The sequence below is a fragment of the Phalacrocorax carbo genome, chromosome 1 (assembly GCF_963921805.1).
Source record: "Phalacrocorax carbo chromosome 1, bPhaCar2.1, whole genome shotgun sequence".
Classification (NCBI taxonomy): Eukaryota; Metazoa; Chordata; class Aves; order Suliformes; family Phalacrocoracidae; genus Phalacrocorax; species Phalacrocorax carbo.
This window is the reverse complement of record NC_087513.1, coordinates 68427518-68447007: the sequence shown is the minus strand read 5'-3', so window position 1 is coordinate 68447007 and position 19490 is coordinate 68427518. Positions and strand designations below refer to the sequence as shown.

The window sequence follows — 19490 nt, the reverse complement described above, 5'->3', positions numbered from 1 at the left end:
GTGTCAAGACCCATGAGCCAGGAAAATAGATGGAGGACAGCTCGTATCTGCGTTGTTATTATTTATGAGTGTTTTATTTACTTGCTTGCAAACAAAGCAGTGGACTTGGCAGATTTGAAGTATTTTTGCAACAGAATTGTCATGGTGTAGTAATCAGGAAAGCCAAAACTGTTATTTGTTTGAAGGAGTCTTTTGAGCAGCAGTTCCCAGATTTGGGATTGGGACTGTATTTGAGGTTATTGACTCTAAAACATAAATGGGACCAGAGGGCCACGACCTCCGCTTTTAGTCCAGGCATGCAAGTGGGATTTGGGGGTTGTTGCCCCCCCAAATGCCACTTTTGCTAGTGTGGAGTCTGTGCTAGCACAGCTGTGGCCATGTCAGTGCATAGTGTGTAAGCTAATGGGATGGGTCAGTGTGTGTTGTGTTGTTTGAGTTACTGCCTGCTCAGAACTTGCACAGCAGTGAGTGGTAAAATTGTGTTTGCTACCTAGATAAATGTGTATGGTTCACTTACATGTGGTGAGTCAGTTTGTCTAAGGCAGCAGGGGAGCAAATGTTTCTGAAGCCACTGCGGCCATGGGCTAGCAGAGAGCCTCAAGCAGAAGAGACTTAGGCGTTCAGATCCAGAGAACGTGAATTCACAAAAACCCACAGGAGAGCCCAGGCTCACAGTGAATTAATGTGCCTGGGTCTCTGCAGCTTGAGAGTCTGCCTTTTTCTGTCGCAAGCTGCAGGGATTTACGTGGGCTAAATCATTTCCAAGCGTGGTAGGAATGGTGCAGGATGCCCAGCTGGTGATGGGGGAAGTCCTCCCTCAAGCTTTCCAGCCAGCCAAAGGACAAAGCTCAGCGTTACCTCCTTATAAAACACTCATTATGTGTAGTAGGCCTCCAGACAGACTGGATGGGCTGGAGCCATCGAGCATTTGGAAATTTTACCATTGACAGTTTATTCTGGTTTTTTCCTTTCTTGTGCTTGCAGACTGGAAAATTTTTTGGTGCAGTGGATGGCTCAGTAATGACCCAGCTGCTAAACATGGGCATGTTCAGGCGGTAAGTGGGGTATCTCCGCACTGTACTTCTCTTTCTTCAGCTGGTGTGTGGGTCAGAGCATATTGGTCCCCATAAACAACACCACTGAGCAGGGAAAAATGCATGTGCTGGTGCATGTGGCTCTCTTATTTGGCTACAAGAGCTCCTTTAGCTACCTGCTCCCTCCCCTGACTCTCTCAGCCATCATCACCACACACCCTGTTTCTCCTCATCTCCTGCTCTTCCACCTGATGCAAAGTACTGAGAGAGACAGTAACTCCTGACCTCCATTTTGCCAGAAAACGGCTGCTCCTCTGTCTTTTCCAGGACAAGATGCTATGGGAAACACTTCTTGGCATTTTGGGTAAAGTGCTTCAGTTCCTCTTGCCCCTTGGAAAGCCTTTCTATGAGCAGCTGTCTGAGAGCCCCCCAGATGTGGCGTTGCAGTTGGCTGAGCACATTTCTCTCTCTCCTAAAAATACCTCTGTTTGTCTCACTCTGCTCCCCCAGCCCATGTCAAAAGAGACTTGACAGTTTCAGTGTCTTGAAAACAGGAACTAGGGGGACCTGAGGTAGCTACAATTATAATTATCCTGCTTCACAGCCTGCTTTCCTTCACCATCTGAAACTAGGGACATATTTCCTCCTGCACTGACCCAGTTACATTAATCCCGGGCCCGTATTTCTCACTTTGCAAAATCCAGCACTGACCAAACAGCAAAGACGTGTAAGCAGGCCACTGCTTTAGTTCTTCCATACAGAAACTTTTATAGAAAAAGTAGCGCACGCTGACGTGTGCGTCCCGTAGGCAGTTGCATTGCTTGCTTTTGACTGTTTGCTTTGTTTTGTGTTGATTGCAGGGTGACCATGTATGATTATCAAGCAATGTGCAAAGTACCCTACCACCACCACAGCGGTGCCCGGCCTCTGCTCAGCGTATGTATCTGTTAGCACGCAGCTCTGTCTGGGTTTGGCTACAGAGGCTTTCTCCTAGGATGCCTCCAACACCTTGATGTAGCACAGTCCCCAAAAAAGCTTAGTAGCTGCTTGCTTTCAAGTGATGGGAATGTCCAAACGCATCTAAGGCAAATTTCTGAGGCAGTGACGGCCACTGACAGTGGTTTTCAATTTGGCTCTCTATTGGCATATAGAATCTCACTGAAAATCGGAAGGACCAGGGAGAGGACAGGAACAAGACTATGCCAGGCTTCGCCTGAAAGCTGAAGAACCAGCTTGCAGCTGAAATGAAGAGAAATGCTTTTACAGAGCATGGTTTTACTCAGCAGCTCAAAAAGGAGAGTTGCACTGTCAGGGAACAGAGCATCTGGGAGAAAGCTGTCGGCCTCTCAGGGAGTGGGCTTGGAGCAACAGAGAGAGGGGTTAAAGCTGCCGAGAAATGCTGATAACCCAGGGAATAAGCTATCAGAGTGAATAGTTCTGCCAATACCCAAATGCAACCTGTCTTTAGTCTGATACAAATAATCTAATCCCACTCTACCTTCCTAACCTGGCCTTGAACAGGCAGAACTAAGTAATTACACAACACTCAGGTCATATCAACTAGTCGAAGCAACCGTAAATGGGGATGTGTTTATTGCTGTTATGATCATTTTTTTCTGATGCTTTAAAATACGTGTGCTGGAAGTACATCCTACAGCATGACATGGTCATTTTTTTCCAGTGAAAGAATTTTCCACAAAATATTACTTTTTAATAATGTGTCACATTTTTAACAATATATCAGTTTGGGCAACATTTGGATAGATAAACTACGGTGATTGCAGTGAAAATGTCTGCTTGATCATATCCTCAAGAGTTTTGATTACTGAAAGAAATATCACAAAATATGAGCTGCCAAAAACCATGTGAATTGGGAAGAGAATAACAGGGGGAGCATTCACCTTTCATCTCTCCCTTTCCCCTCTTAGCAAAACCCTTGAAAAGAAAGACATCAAGAAAAGTCCATTTTTTGTGTGCATCATTCAAAGGAAAAATCAGTCAAATTCCCAACCATCTATACATTTTATTATTTGCTGACTTATTTTGGTTGAAGAAAAGTGAGTTAGCAGTAATGGAAGATTATCTTGTGTTCTGTGGCTGCTGCATCTGTTTGGGGTTTGAGGATATGGGCATGATTATGAGAGGGAGAGCTGAAAATTAGATATGGTTACCATGAAGAAAAGAAGCAGCAGGATCCTCTGCAGATGAATTGTCCCTGGGACAATGCTGGATTTCCAATTTGTAGCTGAAAAGCAGGAAGATGATAGAAGTCATGCCATCTTGAGGAAAAGCTGGATGAAAGCACAGTTAAACATAAGCAATCAATGGCAGATAATACTAAATCCTGGGCAATGCTGTTGCTTGTCCCAGAAACACCACTTGCTCTCAGAATATAAAAGCATCCTAAACTGGTGGTGTCCCATTTAGCTGTGTTTCTCTTCTGCTCTGAGCTCTCAAGGTCATCCATACTGGAGAGAAATCATCAAGCAATTACATCTTCAAAGTCCTTCATATGTTTGTGATAAACTCCCTGACCCTGATGGGAGGGCTGAGAAGATATTATTAGTAGCATGGCAGCTCCACTGGCTTTTGATGTATTTTGAACATTTTCCACTGATGCTCAGACCTTGAGTTTCCAGCCTGTCTTCAAGAGCTCTGATCAGTGGAAGGAATTGGTCTGAAACGTGGGGTCCTGCATGACAATTATAAACTCTCTAACCAGGTCCTTATGGTATTTCTAATTTCTTCTTTTGTTCTCCAGCCAATTTATGCCTTTCTAGCTGCAGTGAAATGGCTGATAAGTGATTTCTTCATGTGAGTACCAAAAGATGGGGGTGTTTGGGAGGCTCAGACCAATGGGGACAAGAGCTGAGAAAGCTGCAAGCGGAGGCCCCCGCGTAGGGCATTGCTCTCAGCCTTCTCCTGACATTCAGCTCAGCGCCTTGCTCCTGGGAGACAGAAAGCTATTACTATTCCCATTTTGAGAGGCAGAGGCCCAGAGCGGGTCTGGGATTTACCTGAAGTCACTCAGTACAAAGTGGCAGAGTCAGAAATAGGACTCGGGTCTCCCGGGGCCACATGCAAATCCTTGATGTGAAGTCCTCTTGCCTGTCTCCTTTGCCTGTGATGAGCAAATGCACATCTTCGCTTCACAGGAGGCAAAGGCTGAAGGAAGCCAAGGAGCTCAGGTCTAAGTGACAGGCAAGGGAGCAGAGAGGGGAGACCATGAAATAAGCTCCGGATTTGGGCTCACCTCAAACTGCTGGGGGGAACTGGAGTTCAAGTTCAAATTAGGATGTAAGTGTTGCTGCTCAGCTTGCTGGGTGTGCAGAAGGCAAGGTGTGGAAAAGATCCAGCTCCTTGGGCTTGAGCGTAATTCAGAATAATTCAATGCGATGTGCAGTTACCTCCATGTAGCCAGTGTACGAGCTCCCTGATGGCCGTCCGTGCCTGCTCCTCAGGTGGGTCTTATGGTGACTGAATCCCCTGAGAGCCTCGGGGCTGCCATACTCAGTCCTTCCTTCAGTGGCAATGCCCCCCGCACACTTCAGGTAAAAGCCCATTCAGTTATTCCACAGTACAGATCCCATGATACAGAGCTACACTCTTATCATGTGGAAAGGAAAAAAAAATAAAATTAAAAAAAAAAACCCTCAGATTTCCACTGCCAGCAAATTCATAGTAAACATTTTAGAACTGATACTCGCCGCATGACGGGGCCATCTCCCTGACACCTGCATCCTTCCAGGCTGCTGGAAAAGCATCCTCTGTTCTTGCTCTTTTGACAGCTTCCTTTTGGAGTTTAACATGAGTAGCTTCTGGCACTCAGACAACTTGGCAGATGGTGAGTACACAAAAGTCCAGCCGCCCCATAGCATGTGAGTGTGACAGTCGCTGGTGGCAGAAGAAGCTGTACAGGGAAGCCTGTCCTCCTGCGAGGAGCCCACCATCTGCCCCGCCACCTCTCCCTCCATGCACCCTGGAATCCAGCTTCCCAGTCCCACCAGCACCCCATCTCCTCCCACTCCCACACCCGTTTCAGGCTGCCACAGCACCAGAGCAGTCAGGGCGAGGTGTGTGCGGCTCAGAGCACACTGCTTGCTCTTTGGAGCCTAGCAGGGGTCCCAGGAAGCTAGCCAGAAACCTGTGAGGTTCAATAACACATGGAGGGTCTTCACTGGTCCACTGGACCGCCTCTGGAAGACAGAAGATGATGGCAGATGGTTGCACAGCAGGTCAGTGCAGCAGAGGGGTATGTCTGGGTTGAAATCCAGTGACCTGCTCAGCAGCTGCAGTGCTGCCTGCTAAAAATATCCTGGGAGTCCACAGGCAGGGGGGATGTTAACAGCCCTGAGGTGACCCGAAGGGAAAGGTGAGGAGCGCTCTGCACAGCCAGGTAGGTGCCGTTATTACATCCTCACTAATTATTCAGCACTACTGGTGCTTTTGGTGGAGGCAGTAGTTACCTTCCCTGGTAACAGTGGGGTGGAGGCTTCTGCACTGAACTTTCCTGGTGTGATGGGGAAACGGTCATTTTTAGAAAGCAAAATTTCCTTCTAGTCAGGGAACCAGCCCAGTGTCTGGGTATTGTTTAGGTCCTGCTCACCTCCTCTAAAAAAGATCACCAGAGAAGTTGCAGGTATCCTCTGTGTGGCCCTGGCTGCTGCTTAGCACGCATCAAGATAACAGTTGTTGCCCCATGCAGAAATCGGTGGGGAAAAGTCAGACGCGCAAGAGCATTATTTGTGGCGGTGCAGGAGGGACTGCTCTTTCTGGAGGACAGGCAGACCTGGTGTTCCTGCAGGCACCTGCTGTGGATGCTAAATGGCTGCAGTTTGATTTAGCCTTTGCTTAAGGAGATGTGAGAAAAAGGGAGGAAGGTTCTCAGTGCTGCCCTACTCATCACCATTTCCTTTTGTGCTTTCTTCATCTCTGTCCTCCATCACCTCCATGACTGCTGTGTGCAAATTCATCTCTTCACACTGCTGCCATCATGTGAAACTGTCACATGGCTCCATCTTCACTGTGTGTCATGCAACTTTTCCAGCCAAGGCTGTCTTCCATCACTGTAAGTAGAACCACTTAGCAGCAAAAACAGGAGGATTTAGCTAGAAATCCCAGGCTAGGAAAGATTTTTTCCACCTTTTGGACAATGGTGAATGTGCAGAAAGGTGTGACAGGGGCAAGCCAGTGCGTGGCTCTACCTCCCTGCTCTGCAAAGAAGCCAGTGATGCTGCTACTTGTTTTAGCTGACTGAGCTGGTGTTTGAAGGTCTGTCACTGAGAAGTCAGTAAAAGAAGGAACACACCAGCCACCTCAGTGACTGCAGGCACAGAGAAAACTTGTTACTGTGGTATAGATGGGCCTGTAGTCTGTGTACCATGGCATGATCGTAAAGCATTTTGGTTCCCAGCTGCCCCGTTCTTTTCACCAAAACCAAAGACCAACCCATGCCTTCTTGCAGGAAAAACTGTACAGGTCTTGTAGACTTTAGCTATTAAAAGGCAACTTGAGTTGTCTTTTCCACACCCTGTGGCTTAGCTCCTTCTGATGAATCCCAGCCCAGCTCCAGGATAACGCAGAATTACTTTCAAGCAGCTCAGCTGATAAGTATATGCTCTGGCTCATAAATCCGCTCCTACAGGCTAGTTAGAAATCCCTCCAGACAGACTCCAGACTGTGGCTGTGTTTGTATCTCCCAGCTTCCATATCTAGCTTGTATTCACCAGTTTGCTCTCTGCCCAGCAAGACGTATGTGTGAGACAGAGATAGAGAAGTAGAGACAGTTGGAATGTGTCTTACTGTATGAAGAAGAGGAAGAGAAAGAGAGAGTGACTACGGATGAAAAAAATGAGTGTCCGGGGGCGGGGGGCTGGGAGTAGTTGGGTGGAAGAATACTATTGGGGCTGGAAGAAATGGATTGCACATGTTAAGAAGGGGCTGTAGATTTTTGCCAGAGATGTTAACGTTTTCTTGACTGTTTGCCAAGGCTGGTGTATGCAAAAAGTATGGAGAGAAGGAGACATTTTGTGAGAGAGCAATTGAGCACAAATGTATTCAGGGATATGTGCAGAGGAATTAATGGTTGGGGATCTAATGCCTGACTCTGCACCTCTGGCTCTGCGGTACTGAGCCTGTTTCTGCTTCCCAAGTTCTCCTGCTTTCTGGGAAGGTGAGACTTGCTGTTGGAATATAGGCACGATGTATTCAGACTGCACTCATCATGCAAATCTGCTTTTCAGAGGTGGTGAGAAGACACGTTTGCTTCCACAGATTTTCACTGCTTTCAGCATCTCGTTCCTCTCTGTGTTTGTAAAGGCTTCTGCTTTTATGGACATCACCACAGGTTTAATAGCCTTTAACTAAGCCAGAAATAGTTCCAGCCAAGGCATGCAGCCTAGAAGGACCATTTCTAGAATTCTGTAGCTCAGAAAAGTTTCTTCTTGACTGCATGGTAATGTACACAGAGGATATTTTACAGGATAATTGATTAAATTCTGTGTTTTGTATTTGTAACTAAGTGGCAGGTTTTGTCTTGTGTCCCATAGTAAATCCGCTGACTTGGGTGCAGTTATCCATGATTTCTGCTGGTGGGAAAGGGTTCAAAATCGCTGCATAGTTCATAACAAGGCACGGCGGCTGCCTTTGCTACTCAGAAGGACTGTTTGCCAAATGTCTGACAAAGTCTTTCTGGAAGTGCAGATGGTAGCAACGACAGCCTGGAATTAACTCACTCTTTGCTATAAAGTTTGCAATTTGTTATCAGCTCCTCTGACTGTTTACTAATCCCTGACCACCAGACTCTCAGAGCGCCGATAACATTTTGATGTCCAGCATGTGCATGCAGAGACTCAACCCAAGCGGTTTGCTGATGATGTACATGCTACTGGGCTCCTCTGAACTTCTCAATACTGCTGCAGCCTCATTGCTTCCAAGCAAATTAAGTGGCAGTAGGCTTAAGCATAATCTCTGTCATAGGTCTTGTCTCTATGCAGAAGTTAGGAGATTTTAAAGTGGCTTCTTTTCATTTAGCCTGTGCCAAGAAACTGATTTAAGATGGTCTGTGCAGGGGACTTGTGCCAATTTAGCACAGTTTAAAAATACAGCTCGGTGCACGTGATGAGGTTAACTCAGAGCAAGTCAAATTGCAGATGTTCATGAAAGAATGCAAGCAGAAACTCAGCTTCTGTTAGTGACTTAGCCCATACTGCACTGCAAAAGTGGCTCTGAAGTGACTAAACCTGGTGCATTTCCCACCGCTTACCTCCCGATGCACAGGCTGCTCGTGTGAGTGCCACCGCGGCGCAGTTTGGCCCAGGATTACTGCTTAAGTGTGCAGTTCAGGCCAGCAAGCAGTGCCAGTCAGCACTGGCAGAGGAAGTAGGTTTATCCTGGGTGTGGGTCATGCAGTCTCTTTAGCTGCCTTTCCCCTTGAGGCCCAGTTCTACAAGCCCGAGTCCAGCACAATGGCCCTGATTCAACACTAGCTGGGAGGCCTCAAACCTCCTTCCATCCCATATTTTCCAAGCCAATGTTCTGATTCACCCCCTCCCTGCACCCTGTCCTTCACACCACTGCTTTTTATATGCTTTAACTCCATCCTCTTTGATGACACTACATCAGGAAGGTGGAGCTAGTGAAGAATGTCATTCTTTGCCAGGGATGGGGGAAAAATGAGGACATGGATGAAGTCTCTGCTATGTCAGGACCCTTTGCCACTCCTGACATGAGCAATACACTAAATTCTTGCAAGCAGTTGTGCCCCGACTCTATCAGGTCACCTTGTGGCCACCACAGCTGTTCTTCTGAGCAAGAACCAGCACAGTCCATCGCCAACAGTTATGCTGTGGTGGCAGCCCTGGTCACTCAGTGCTTCAAATCCAGGGGTATCACAACGGGACCTTGATGGTTCACAGCTGAGGGACCAATGCATGGACTTGCCACAAGCATGTCCCTAAGAAGTTCTGTCCCTGGCCCAGACTATGATAGTCTGTCCACCTGTTTCAGAGTTTGGAGCTGTTTTCCCAGCCACCAGTACGGCAAATTAAGGCTGAAGGAAGGGCTCCCACTCTGTTCCTCACACTCCTTTAGTCCACCAGGGACTTCACCAGCCAGAATATGGTTACCAGCCCTGGAGCTGGTCTGAGCTGGAAAGCGTTTGCAGTTTCTGTCAATTCAGCACAAATGGGACATTCTGCATGTTTCACTAGAAATGTCTAAGCGTTTTAAATTCACCTCAGTAACAGGGTCTTCTACTGCTCATCCCAAATATCCTCAGGACTGGTTGTCCCCATGACAGGTACTAGTCAGAGGCATTCTCCATTAGCAAAAATGGAAGAGGCTTTTTCATGCTTCTGCAGCGTGGGGTTTGCACAGAGGGATGGCGAATGGTGACAGAGCACAGGCAGGCAGCTCCTGGCTAGCAGCAGAGTTGCTGCTGGACCCTGAAACGTTAAGTTTAGTTTATTAATTTAGTGTGAATCCAGGGTGAATACAGGACAAGGCATCATGCTCAAATCAAGCCTTGCGTGCTTTTGGATCTGTGCAAAATTAACCTAACCATGATACTAAAAGGTGGGTCCCACCATCTGGGAGGGTTTAAGGAGAAGGCTACCTTGTGAGTGACATTTTTAGAGACTTCAGAAGAAAAGCACAAGGCACAGGGGACCCTGGACTTAAGGGAGGTGTCTAAGTACCCATCATATTCACCTGGGGAAGGCATTAAAGGGGAGATTGGGTTGCAGCTCCTGGCTCTTAAATGGATGTCTTATGTCACCGGAGCGCCGTGGTAGAGAGAAAAAGAGAGAAAAATCATCCGGCTTTTCTCTCTCACGTAATCCACATTGTTTAGAGAGCAAGCTCCACGGGGTGGTGCCTGCCTCTTTCTGCTCCAGCAGTGTCAGGGGAGAGGAGACCATAGCTCTCAGTGAGGGGTTTACAGTGATGCAAATTACCCACCAGGATCATGGATGCCCACTTGGTGCCTTCTTACCATACATTTACTGATTAAAACCCACGTTGCAGCATTTTTCCCTAAATCTTCAGTGCCACTGCTGCAAGGGATAAGCTGGTCATCCTCCACATCAGAAGGACTCTCTTCGCTGTCCGTCCCCCCCAGCAGGGCTCTCTGCAGCCGCTGTGTGCATGGAGGGTTGTGGAGCGAATCTTTTGTGCTCAGAACGAAAGCTGATGTAGAAACCATTTCTCATACGTGTTGTTGGCTGAGGCACAACCACCTCTCCCCTAGCAACAAAGCCTCACATTTCCATCGGTGACATTCCCCTGTGTCTCACAGAGGCAGGAGCTGGCTTTGCTACCTCCAACTGCAGAAAATAATTGCCAGAAGGGCCCAAGGCAGTAGTTTCAGGCAAGGCAGACTGCTGAACTCCTAGAAAGTATGCCCTTGCATCTCAAGGGAGGGTCAGTAAGGCCGTTCAGCTCCCTCTCATCCCCAAATTAGTTTGGGAATCCTACAGAGTGTGACTGATGAGTGATGGAGTAGCTGCTCCCTGCCACTGCAGTGGATGAGTGCCCCCCAGGAGCCAGTGCCACATGTTAGCGGGGTCTCTGCTGGTCCTTGAGAGCCCTCATCTGCTTCCTTGTGGTCTCAGGCCAGATCTATTTGCTGGCAGTGTTTTCTTTTTTATGTGACAGGTATTCAACCCCTCAGATTGTCTGCCATGGGCTTGCTCTGAAATGTCAGAGGGCTCAGGAATGATCAGCAGTTGATGGAGAACCCCACCACAGACACACAGGGTCCCCTCAGGGGCAGATCCCTCAGCACAGGGACTGAGGACCAGCCCAGTCACAGCTTTGAATGTTTAAAAAAGTGCATGAACCAGGGCTAGGTTAGGCAGGAAGGACTTTATTGATGCTGCTGGTACAGTAGGCTCCCCCTCTTTTGAACACAGGGGTACCGGTGCCCAAATGCCCCTGTGTAACTGGCCATGGGGGTCCCTGGTGTGCTGTGGCTGCTCCAGCCCCATGGCTGTGGCTTCAGCAGGGCAGGATCCAGGCTTGCTTCTGGGAGGCGAGTAGGAATATTGGGCATATTTCTCACATAGGCTGGTTTTCCCACACCACCTAGTGGGACCAGGGATCACTGCCTGGCTGTTTTCTGCAGCATCTCCTTCCCCTTCTCTGTTAGGCACCTGCTCTTGGCCACTGTCGGGTTGCTGCTCCAACTTACACTGCCAGTCTTAAATGCTTCCATCTCAGTGCAGACAGCTCCTATATGCCCTTCTGCCCTTCATTTCTCACCTTGTCTCCTTACCATTGCAGCTCACAAGCACAAGAAGCAGGACACCCTGCAGCCCTGTGACACTGAGTACCCAGTTTTTGTGTACGAGCCAGCCATCAAGGAGACCAACGGGCTGATCGAGTGTGGAGATTGCCAAAAGTAAGAATTGCAGCTACCCTTTCATTTGGGGGCTTGCACACCTACCCCCAGGTCGTCACAGCATGCGAGCCTGGTCACAGAGCCTGCCGGCGGTGGCAGTAACTTGAGAAAAGACGCCTGCTGCTGTGCCCATCATGTAGCCAACGCCACATCCTCAGCTTTCCACCCCCAGAGCAGAGCTGAACAGCTGCTCTGGACAATGAGGAGGTGAAATGACCGAGTTACAACTTATCGATAAAGGAGAAAAAAAATTATAAACATCCGTTAATAAGCAGAGGTGGCTGTAGAATGAGGGAAGGAGCATTTTTTATATATCTATATCTGTATCTATCTTTCCGTTCCATAGATTTCAGAAAGGAACTTTTTCTGTTTTTTCACATTTCTGGTAAAAGTTTTCTCCTTAGAAAGTGTTCCTTTTTGCAATGCTTCCGGCTTTCTTTTTCCTTTTTTTATTTTCCATCTATTCTGTTTTTCTACAGAGGAAAAAACAAAAAGCAGGAAAAAACAAAAAGCAGTAGTGTTAAACTGAAAGAAGATAAAACACAGGTCCACTTTTTTATTTTCCATTTTCATTTTAAGACAATGACCAGTCAACAAAAAAAATCATTGTGAAAGGAGGCCATTTTCAGTGGTTGCATAGCACCATCAGCAATCACGTGTGGAAAGGTGACAGAAGGATGATTTTCCACTGGTTCAGCTTTTCCTCACATGAGGCATCCAAACAGATCTGAATGGAATCCCTCTGAAAAAAAAAAAACAAACCACACAACCAATCCTACCTAGGCTGACTTCAGTCTTGGACCAACTGCAGGAAAGACTTAAAGGTTAGGGAAACAGCCTGCACTAGTCACTGTGACTTTAGGAAAACGAAGACCCAAGACTCGCCAAACACTGTTTTAGAAGAAGAGATTGCAGATTTGGTGATAACGAGGTATTGTGTAGGTGCAGTAAGCTCTGGGTGGCTCCAGAGGAGCTGAGTGCCCCAAACTGACTTGTTTGTGAGTTAAACTGTTGCTGCAGAGATGTCTGCCACCGATGCAGCCTGGGACTGACCCCTCCTTGCTGCAGTGCCTTCTCCTCGCTGGAGCCTGGCACCCATCTGGCCTCCCCAGGAAAGCTGGCAGAGGTTTCCAGTCTGGGTATTTTGTACTGTGGTGGTTACAGCAACCCCCTAAGTAGTAGGAGCAGGGATGGGCTGAATAATCTCAGGGTGATGAGCCTTTTTTCTTTGTATCAGAAACAGCGTGGCCAGCAGGACTAGGGAAGTGCTCATACCCCTGTACTCAGCACTGGTGAGGTCTCATATTGAATACTGTGTTCAGTTTTGGGCCCCTTGCTACAAGACAGACATTGAGGTGCTGGAGCGTGTCCAGGGAAGAGCAACAAAGCTGGTGAAGGGTCTAGAGAGCAGGTCTTATGAGGAGCATCTGATGGAACTGGGGTGGTTTAATCTAGAGACGAGGAGGCTGAGGGGAGACCTTGTCGCTCTCTACAACTACCTGAAAGGAGGTTGTAGTGAGGTGGGTGGTGGTCTCTTCTCCCAGGTAATGAGTGATAGGACAAGAGGAAATGGCCTTGACTTGCACTTGGGGGAGGTTTAGATTGGATATGAGGAAAAAGTTCTTTACTGAAAAGTTTCTTTACTGAAAGGGTTATCAAGCACTGGAATAGGCTGCCCAGTGAAGTGAAGTCACCATCACTGGAGGTATTTAAAAGATGTGTAGGCATGGCACTTGAGGACATAGTCTAGTGGTAGACTTGGCAGTGTTAGGTTTACAGTTAGACTCAATGATCTTAAGCATCTTTTCCAACTAAAATGATTTGGTGATTCTATTCTATGATAAACCCCATGTCTCCTACTGCCCATCCTGCTTGATTGACTGCCTTATGGTGCAAGGGTTGAAGCAGCACCTCTCCAGCGCTGTCAGCAGCAGCCACTGAGTCCTGCTCAGCTCCTTCATAGTTGCAGCCTCTGGGTCCGGAGCACCTCTCATATATCTTTTATGTTCAGGAGAGACAAGCACCCCAAAACAGGCTCTGTGGGGCATTAGCCAGTGGCCCGCTGAGGCATGCAGCCTCTCCCCGTCACATTTCACAAGCCCTGGGTTGTATCCCACGAGCAAGGACAGGCTGGGTGCTCCATCCTAGGCAAAAAGTTGGCTTGTGGACCAGGGTATGGGGGACCTCTATCCTGGTAACTGAAGTTGTGCGTGGGTTTAAAATCTGCTTGTTGAAGCTCCCAAAGCAGTCATCAGCCAGGAATACTAATGAAATGTTTGCTCGCTGCAGTGTGTGACATTCAACACCTCCAAAAGCGAATACAGAAAGCCCTGGAGGCTAGAAGGCAGTGAGACTAGGTGGTAAATAACCAGGGAGACAGGGCAGTCCTCCGGTGCAGTCAGGTTGGTCGGTGCAGTGGGCACATCCTCACAAACCTGTATTTCTAATTCAGAAGCCCTCTGCCTTGGCCGGGAGGTGGTTAGCAGGACTGGGAGAGCACAGAGCCATGTAGTGGCTGCAGCGTTGCAGCCCTGCTACCAGTACAGGCATGCCAGGCCCACTGTCCCTGGCCTTCCCTGTGCCCAGTGGCTCCAACCCAGCCTGCAGGCTCCTTGCCAGGGCTGTACAGCCGCCTGGTGCCCGGCGGCAGCGCAGCCTGCAGGCAGGCAGTGGAGGGCAGCAGCGTGGACAGCTCAGCCTTGCTTCAGCTGGCTGCAGCCTCTGCGCTGGCAGAAGGCAGGCAATGCCTGCAGGGCATCGGGCGGGTGGGGTGGCAGAGGCTGGTGAGAAGCCCAGACACATACAGTGCCTTGTGGTGACACCGGCATGCATACGCTTGGACACGCACCCCATGCCACACCCGTACTCGCCCAGAGGCGCCGCAGACATGCACGTGCTGGTGTGCAACGCCACCGTCACAGGCGCATGCAGCCTCGTGAGCACAGCGCCGCGTCTCAGCTGCCCACGCACGTGCGTGTGCGCACACACTCATACACAAACCCCTGCACACAACTGAGACACGTGCTTGCCCTCATCCTGCTCTGCCCACGCAAGCCCTCCGCCACCTGCACAACCAGGCAGCGGGGCTTCCGCGAGCCCTCATGTGCATGTCCTCGGGCAACCACTTACATCTAGACACATGCTTACCGGCGTGTGCGTGTGTGCTCATCACCGGGCCTTCCTGTAGACTGCTTGCCTGCCAGGGAGGGGGGGAGAGAGGCAAACTTGTGGCTGCAAAGTGAAGCTGCACGGTTTCTTTTGTGGCAGTATGCAAGTCCAAGCACCAGCTGGTCAGTCCCATCACACCAGCGTAATGTGTGATGCTACTGGGATCCTCCATGTCTCACTCCAGTAACATGAAATTTAGCAAAACTCTGTCCCTTGCAAGACTGCATAGTACACACAGCCTTGTGTTGTATAAGCACTCGCATAAATATATGTTGAATGACATCGGCACATCTCTGGATGAAAACAGGCCTTCTGCTGTCACATGCTGCCCCTTGAGGGGCGGGGTGGGGCTTGTGTTGGGTTTCGTTTGTTGGTTGGGTTGGGTTTTGGGTTTGATTTTGGCTTTTGTGCTTAGTGTGGAGTTGTAAATCTGAGCCAGTTCAGACCTTCCTGAGGCCAAAAAGGTGTGGCTGCTCGCTGTGTCTCTCCCGCTTCCTGCTGACATCCCATTTCCAATGATCTCTGTTTTCTTTGGATTTCTTTGCTGTGGGACAGGTGGTGCTGGGGCAGCTGCTCTGGCTTTGCAGCAGGAGGGATGTGTTTTCTCCCACCCATGCTTTTCTTCACAGGATGTTTGTGGCGCAGCAGATCACCAGCAGTAACCTCCTGCTCCTCGTCACCGATGCCACCTGTGACTGCAGCATCTTCCCACCTGTCCTGCTGGATGCGAAAGAGGTCAAATATATCCTTCCACATGCAGCAGGGACACACAGCTCCACAGGGCCTTTTATCACCATGTTTGCTAGGATAGAAAACCTGCTCCCAGGACAACTGCCATGGGGGTGGAGAGCATGGCCTGACCTGTGGGACAGTCAGGGAGGGAGACACAGAGTGGGCAGAGTTGTGTTGTGGTGGAGAGGAGGTAATAGTCCTGCCCTCCAGCCCCCCACAAGAGGAAGCCAGCCTCCACCAGCTAGGCTCTCAGATGCTCTATATGAGGGTGGGACAGGCCAGGAGAAAGCATCAGTGGTGGGATGGGCTCAGCTGAGCTGGCTCCCCAACACTGCTCCCAGGTGCTTCAGTAACCCAGCCCTGCTGGGTCATCATTCCTCATAAGGGCGGTGATGCGGTACAGCTTGTCATTGTGAAGCTGAGCCCTCTCCATGCATTTTGGCTACTTTTAGCTGCCTGTCATTCCTTGCCACCTTCTAGCACTTGGAGATGTCTCCAGCCCATGCAGGGTGACCTGCCCTTCCCTTGTCCTCCCCACTCTGTCTCCCAGGCTGTGCAGTTACACCCAGATGACTTGCATCAGGACCCCATGGGTCTGTGTGGTGCTCACCTCCCTTTTCCTTGCCTGCCACCGCCAGGGTCCTTAACTGCCTCCCACATAATGCTTCAGTGAAGTGTGAACGGATGCGGTCCCAGAAGCTGAGGCGGCGGCCAGACACGTGCCACGCATTTCACCCCGAGGTACCCTGGGGCAGGGCGGGAGGGAGGGAGGGAGGGAGAGCACACAGCTGGGTCTCACCATGGGCATGCCTGTGCCCATGTGCACGTCTCCTCTTGCACACCTGCGCTGCATGTATCGCGTGCCCATCCCACGGGCTGGACCCAGACACAGCGTGTGACTCCCCAGGGGGTTTCCCAGCAGGAGGACAGATGGTCACGCTTAGTGACACTGGGAAGGGCTTGAGCTCAGCCATCACAGGGTTCCTGGGTTTCCTCAGGAGGGCTCACATGCTGGAAGAGCCCTGATTCTTGTAACCAGTCCTTGTGACCTGGGCTTTGTGCAGCAGCAGGCAGCTCTCCCACTTGCAGGGCTGGCAGGAGTTTGGTCCGGGCACCTTCGCACAGGGTGCGAAGCAGCCCAGCTGCCTGTCCGTGCCCCATGGGGCCAGAAGCAGGCATGGTGACCTGCTCGCAGGCCGGGGACTGTGAAAGGAGCTGCAGGAGGGATGTGCAGGCAGGAGCCACTCCTGCTGCAGACTCCGAGGCTGAGGGATGGGTGTGGGCAGAGCATGGTGAAAACCGAGGAGGTGAATGGCTTCCTAGCTCACAGGTGGCCACCACAGCCCACAGGCATCAGACCAGCCCCTTCTTTGCCCCCACTGATCCTTCCTTTCGGCCACAGGCATTGCTACCCCTTCCAGAGGCGAGGGGTGAGCTCCCATCCCTCTACCAGCTGCCACCCTGGCGATAAGCAAGCTGATGCCTTCTCTCCCATCTCCCAGGAAAATGCCCAGGACTGTGGTGGTGCTGCTGACATCTCCATCTCACCAATGCTGCTCCTTCTGCCCCTGGCACTGCTCCTGCGGTGATGCTGCCCACAACGCGCCTTACATGGCAGAGACCTAGGAGGACGGGGGCTGCCGGTGGCCGGAGCAGCAGGAGGGGAGGAGATGGGGGTGCAGGCCGTTCTGGGATGCCCGCTGTGACTCCCTGGGGAGATGAGGCGTTAACGACACGGCACAGCACATCCCACATCCTTCACCACAATGTCCAGTGTGGTGCCAACGGTGGAAGCTGCTCCCTCCTCGAAAGCTGGTGGCAAAAGGCCTGTGCAAGGACCGGCAGGGCCAGGCCTCAGCCAGCAGCTCCCAGCCGGGACAGCCGAGGTCATTGGCATAGCTTGGATTTCACCATCACCCTGCCTCCCTTGGAGCCACTTTGGGGTAGTTGGCACCAGGAACCAGAGGGCTTGGTGGGGCAGACCTGGCCTTAGGAGAGCAGGAGGGGCAGGGGATGCTGTCTGCCTGTCCCTTGGTAGGAGCTGGTGGGATTCTGAGCAGCCCAGGCCCAGCCCTGCCAGAACAGGGCCCTTAGTGGTTCCCAGCAGGGAGGCAGCCCCTCCTGGTCTTGGGGGTGGTCCTTGACCAGGACCCCAGAGGCAGGACATAGCACCTAACCTGAACTGCACTAGTGTAACACACAACCAGATGATGGCAAGTAGCACAGCTTGACTAGTTAGCTGCAGCTACACCAGCTCTGCCGAGGACACCCCCTCCTAACGCCGCTAGCACAGCATCCAGATTCTTGTCTACATGTGGACTTACCTCTGGGAAGGGGTTATATATGATGCACCAAAAGAGGGGGTATGTTCCCCACTGCCTGCTAGTTTCACTGCAGAAGCAGCTAAGAAATGGTCACTTTCCCCCTCAGGGCAGCACTGCCCTGCTCATTGAAGCTGCCCTTGGCTGTCCCAGGGCAAGCAGTCCCCTGTCCTGAGCCTGGCATTCCTGGCTGGTGGGCATGGGCCATTTCTCAGATCTTTATGGACAACAGGTGAGGAGCACCTTTTTTTTTCTTTTTTTTTAAATGAACTGCTCCATACCATCTCATTAAAAACAAATATATGGCATATTTTAAATAGATACTTAAGCTTCAGCATGTCATGTTTGGCGCTAAATACAGCCCTACACTACATCCCAGAAACCCCTCGCACCGCCGACCCCACAGGGACAGGGTGCAGGTGGACAGACTGCAAACAGAGCTGCGGTGGCCAGGCCGTCAGAGATGTGCTGGCAACACACAGGGATGCCAAGAAGCGCACCTGGTCGCTGCACCGTTGTTTCTACCACAGCTACAGGAAGATGTGCCTCTGGCCATGTATCGAGCACTGTGAACCCGCTGGCTGCACCACACAGCCCACGGCTCTCTGGTCACTTCTGAGGCAGGGTCAGGGGTCCCAGCATCGGTGGGGTACATGCTGGGGTAGGGATCACAGAATCATGGAATGGTAGGGGTTGGAAAGGACCTCCGGAGATCATCTCGTCCAACCCCGCTGCTTGAGCGGGGGCACGTGATGCCACAGCCAATGGCTATGGAAGGAAACGGTCTCACCTTGAGCTCTGCACCATCCCTGTCTGTAGCCACCCCAGCACCCGTGGGTACACTGCGATGGCACCAAGGGAGCAGCCTGGCAGGCCAGCAAGGCAGTGCCTTGCCCTGGCCTCCTCTGCCAGTTGGGCCAGTTCAGGAGCCCCCTGCACCCTTCCAGGCCCGCTGAGAGCTGTGTGGCTCCTCATACCGAGCTGCCGCCTCCCACAGGGCAAGCAGCTGCACCCTCCTCGCTGGCTGCCCGACGAGCAGTGCTGCCTGCAATGCTCTCTCGTGTGCTGGCTGTGTGGAGCTGTGGGGCTCCTCACCCAGCTCACCAAGCCACCCGCTCCGCAGCCACCACCACCGGGGTCAGACCCACGTGCAGCGCCTGCAAAGGGCAGCTTTATGGGAAAGGGCTGCCCCCTTCGCCGCATGAGCCTGCAAATGCACCCCAGGTGTGCCAGGGTCAGTATGGATGCTGCCCCTCCTGCCGCCAGTGCCATCTGACACTAAGGGGACAGTACTGGTCACAACCAGGTCCTGATGGGGACCTTTCGGGAGGGTACAGCTCCTGCTGTGTCAGGTTTTGCCTCGTCAGAGTTAACGGCAAAGAGGAGAGGAACAACTGTGGTACTGGCAGTGAATCTGGAGGTGGAGATGGTTTCGAGGCTTCAGACGCAGTGACCTTATCAGAGCCAGCAGCAGCCAAGGAAGATGAAGGCAGTGTGGAGGGATGAGGGGCTCTGTCAAGGCCAAGGAGCTCGGGAGGCACTCACAGATGGAGGAGTCACCGGCTCAGGGCATTCCCCGCCGGCTGGCACAGCTCCCCCAGCTCCGTGCGCCTGCCCTCAGTGCCTGCCCTCCTGGGGCACCGCTCTCAAGGGTGACCTCCCTGTCAGAAAGGATTAGCAGTCCCATCTCCACTCAGCTTACAAAAGATATATAAATACACATTGCCCTGCCACAAACGAATCATGTTCAATGGCAGGTGCGTTAATCCACAATAAACATGGTCTTGTAGGGATCTGCACTGAAAGAGCGAAGATGTGACTTCTACCCAGCTTAGT

At 51.0% G+C, this 19490-nt stretch overlaps 1 protein-coding gene and 1 pseudogene across 1 annotated transcript in view; one reads left to right on the top strand and one right to left on the bottom strand.

Annotated features, from left to right (window-relative positions):
- The window catches only part of CACNA2D4 (calcium voltage-gated channel auxiliary subunit alpha2delta 4), a 132927-nt gene extending 114915 nt beyond the window's left edge, over positions 1-18012 (top strand). Inside the window, exons 32-40 of the mRNA XM_064458482.1 lie at positions 985-1055; positions 1895-1970; positions 3796-3848; positions 4823-4878; positions 6082-6102; positions 11316-11433; positions 15231-15343; positions 15992-16074; positions 16836-18012. Of these exons, the coding sequence (XP_064314552.1) occupies positions 985-1055; positions 1895-1970; positions 3796-3848; positions 4823-4878; positions 6082-6102; positions 11316-11433; positions 15231-15343; positions 15992-16074; positions 16836-16922 (678 nt within the window). The 3' untranslated portion in view covers positions 16923-18012. The remainder of the gene's footprint in view (positions 1-984; positions 1056-1894; positions 1971-3795; positions 3849-4822; positions 4879-6081; positions 6103-11315; positions 11434-15230; positions 15344-15991; positions 16075-16835) is intronic.
- On the bottom strand, positions 6525-10001 carry LOC135311640 (uncharacterized; annotated as a pseudogene).
- Positions 18013-19490: the final 1478 nt, after the last annotated feature.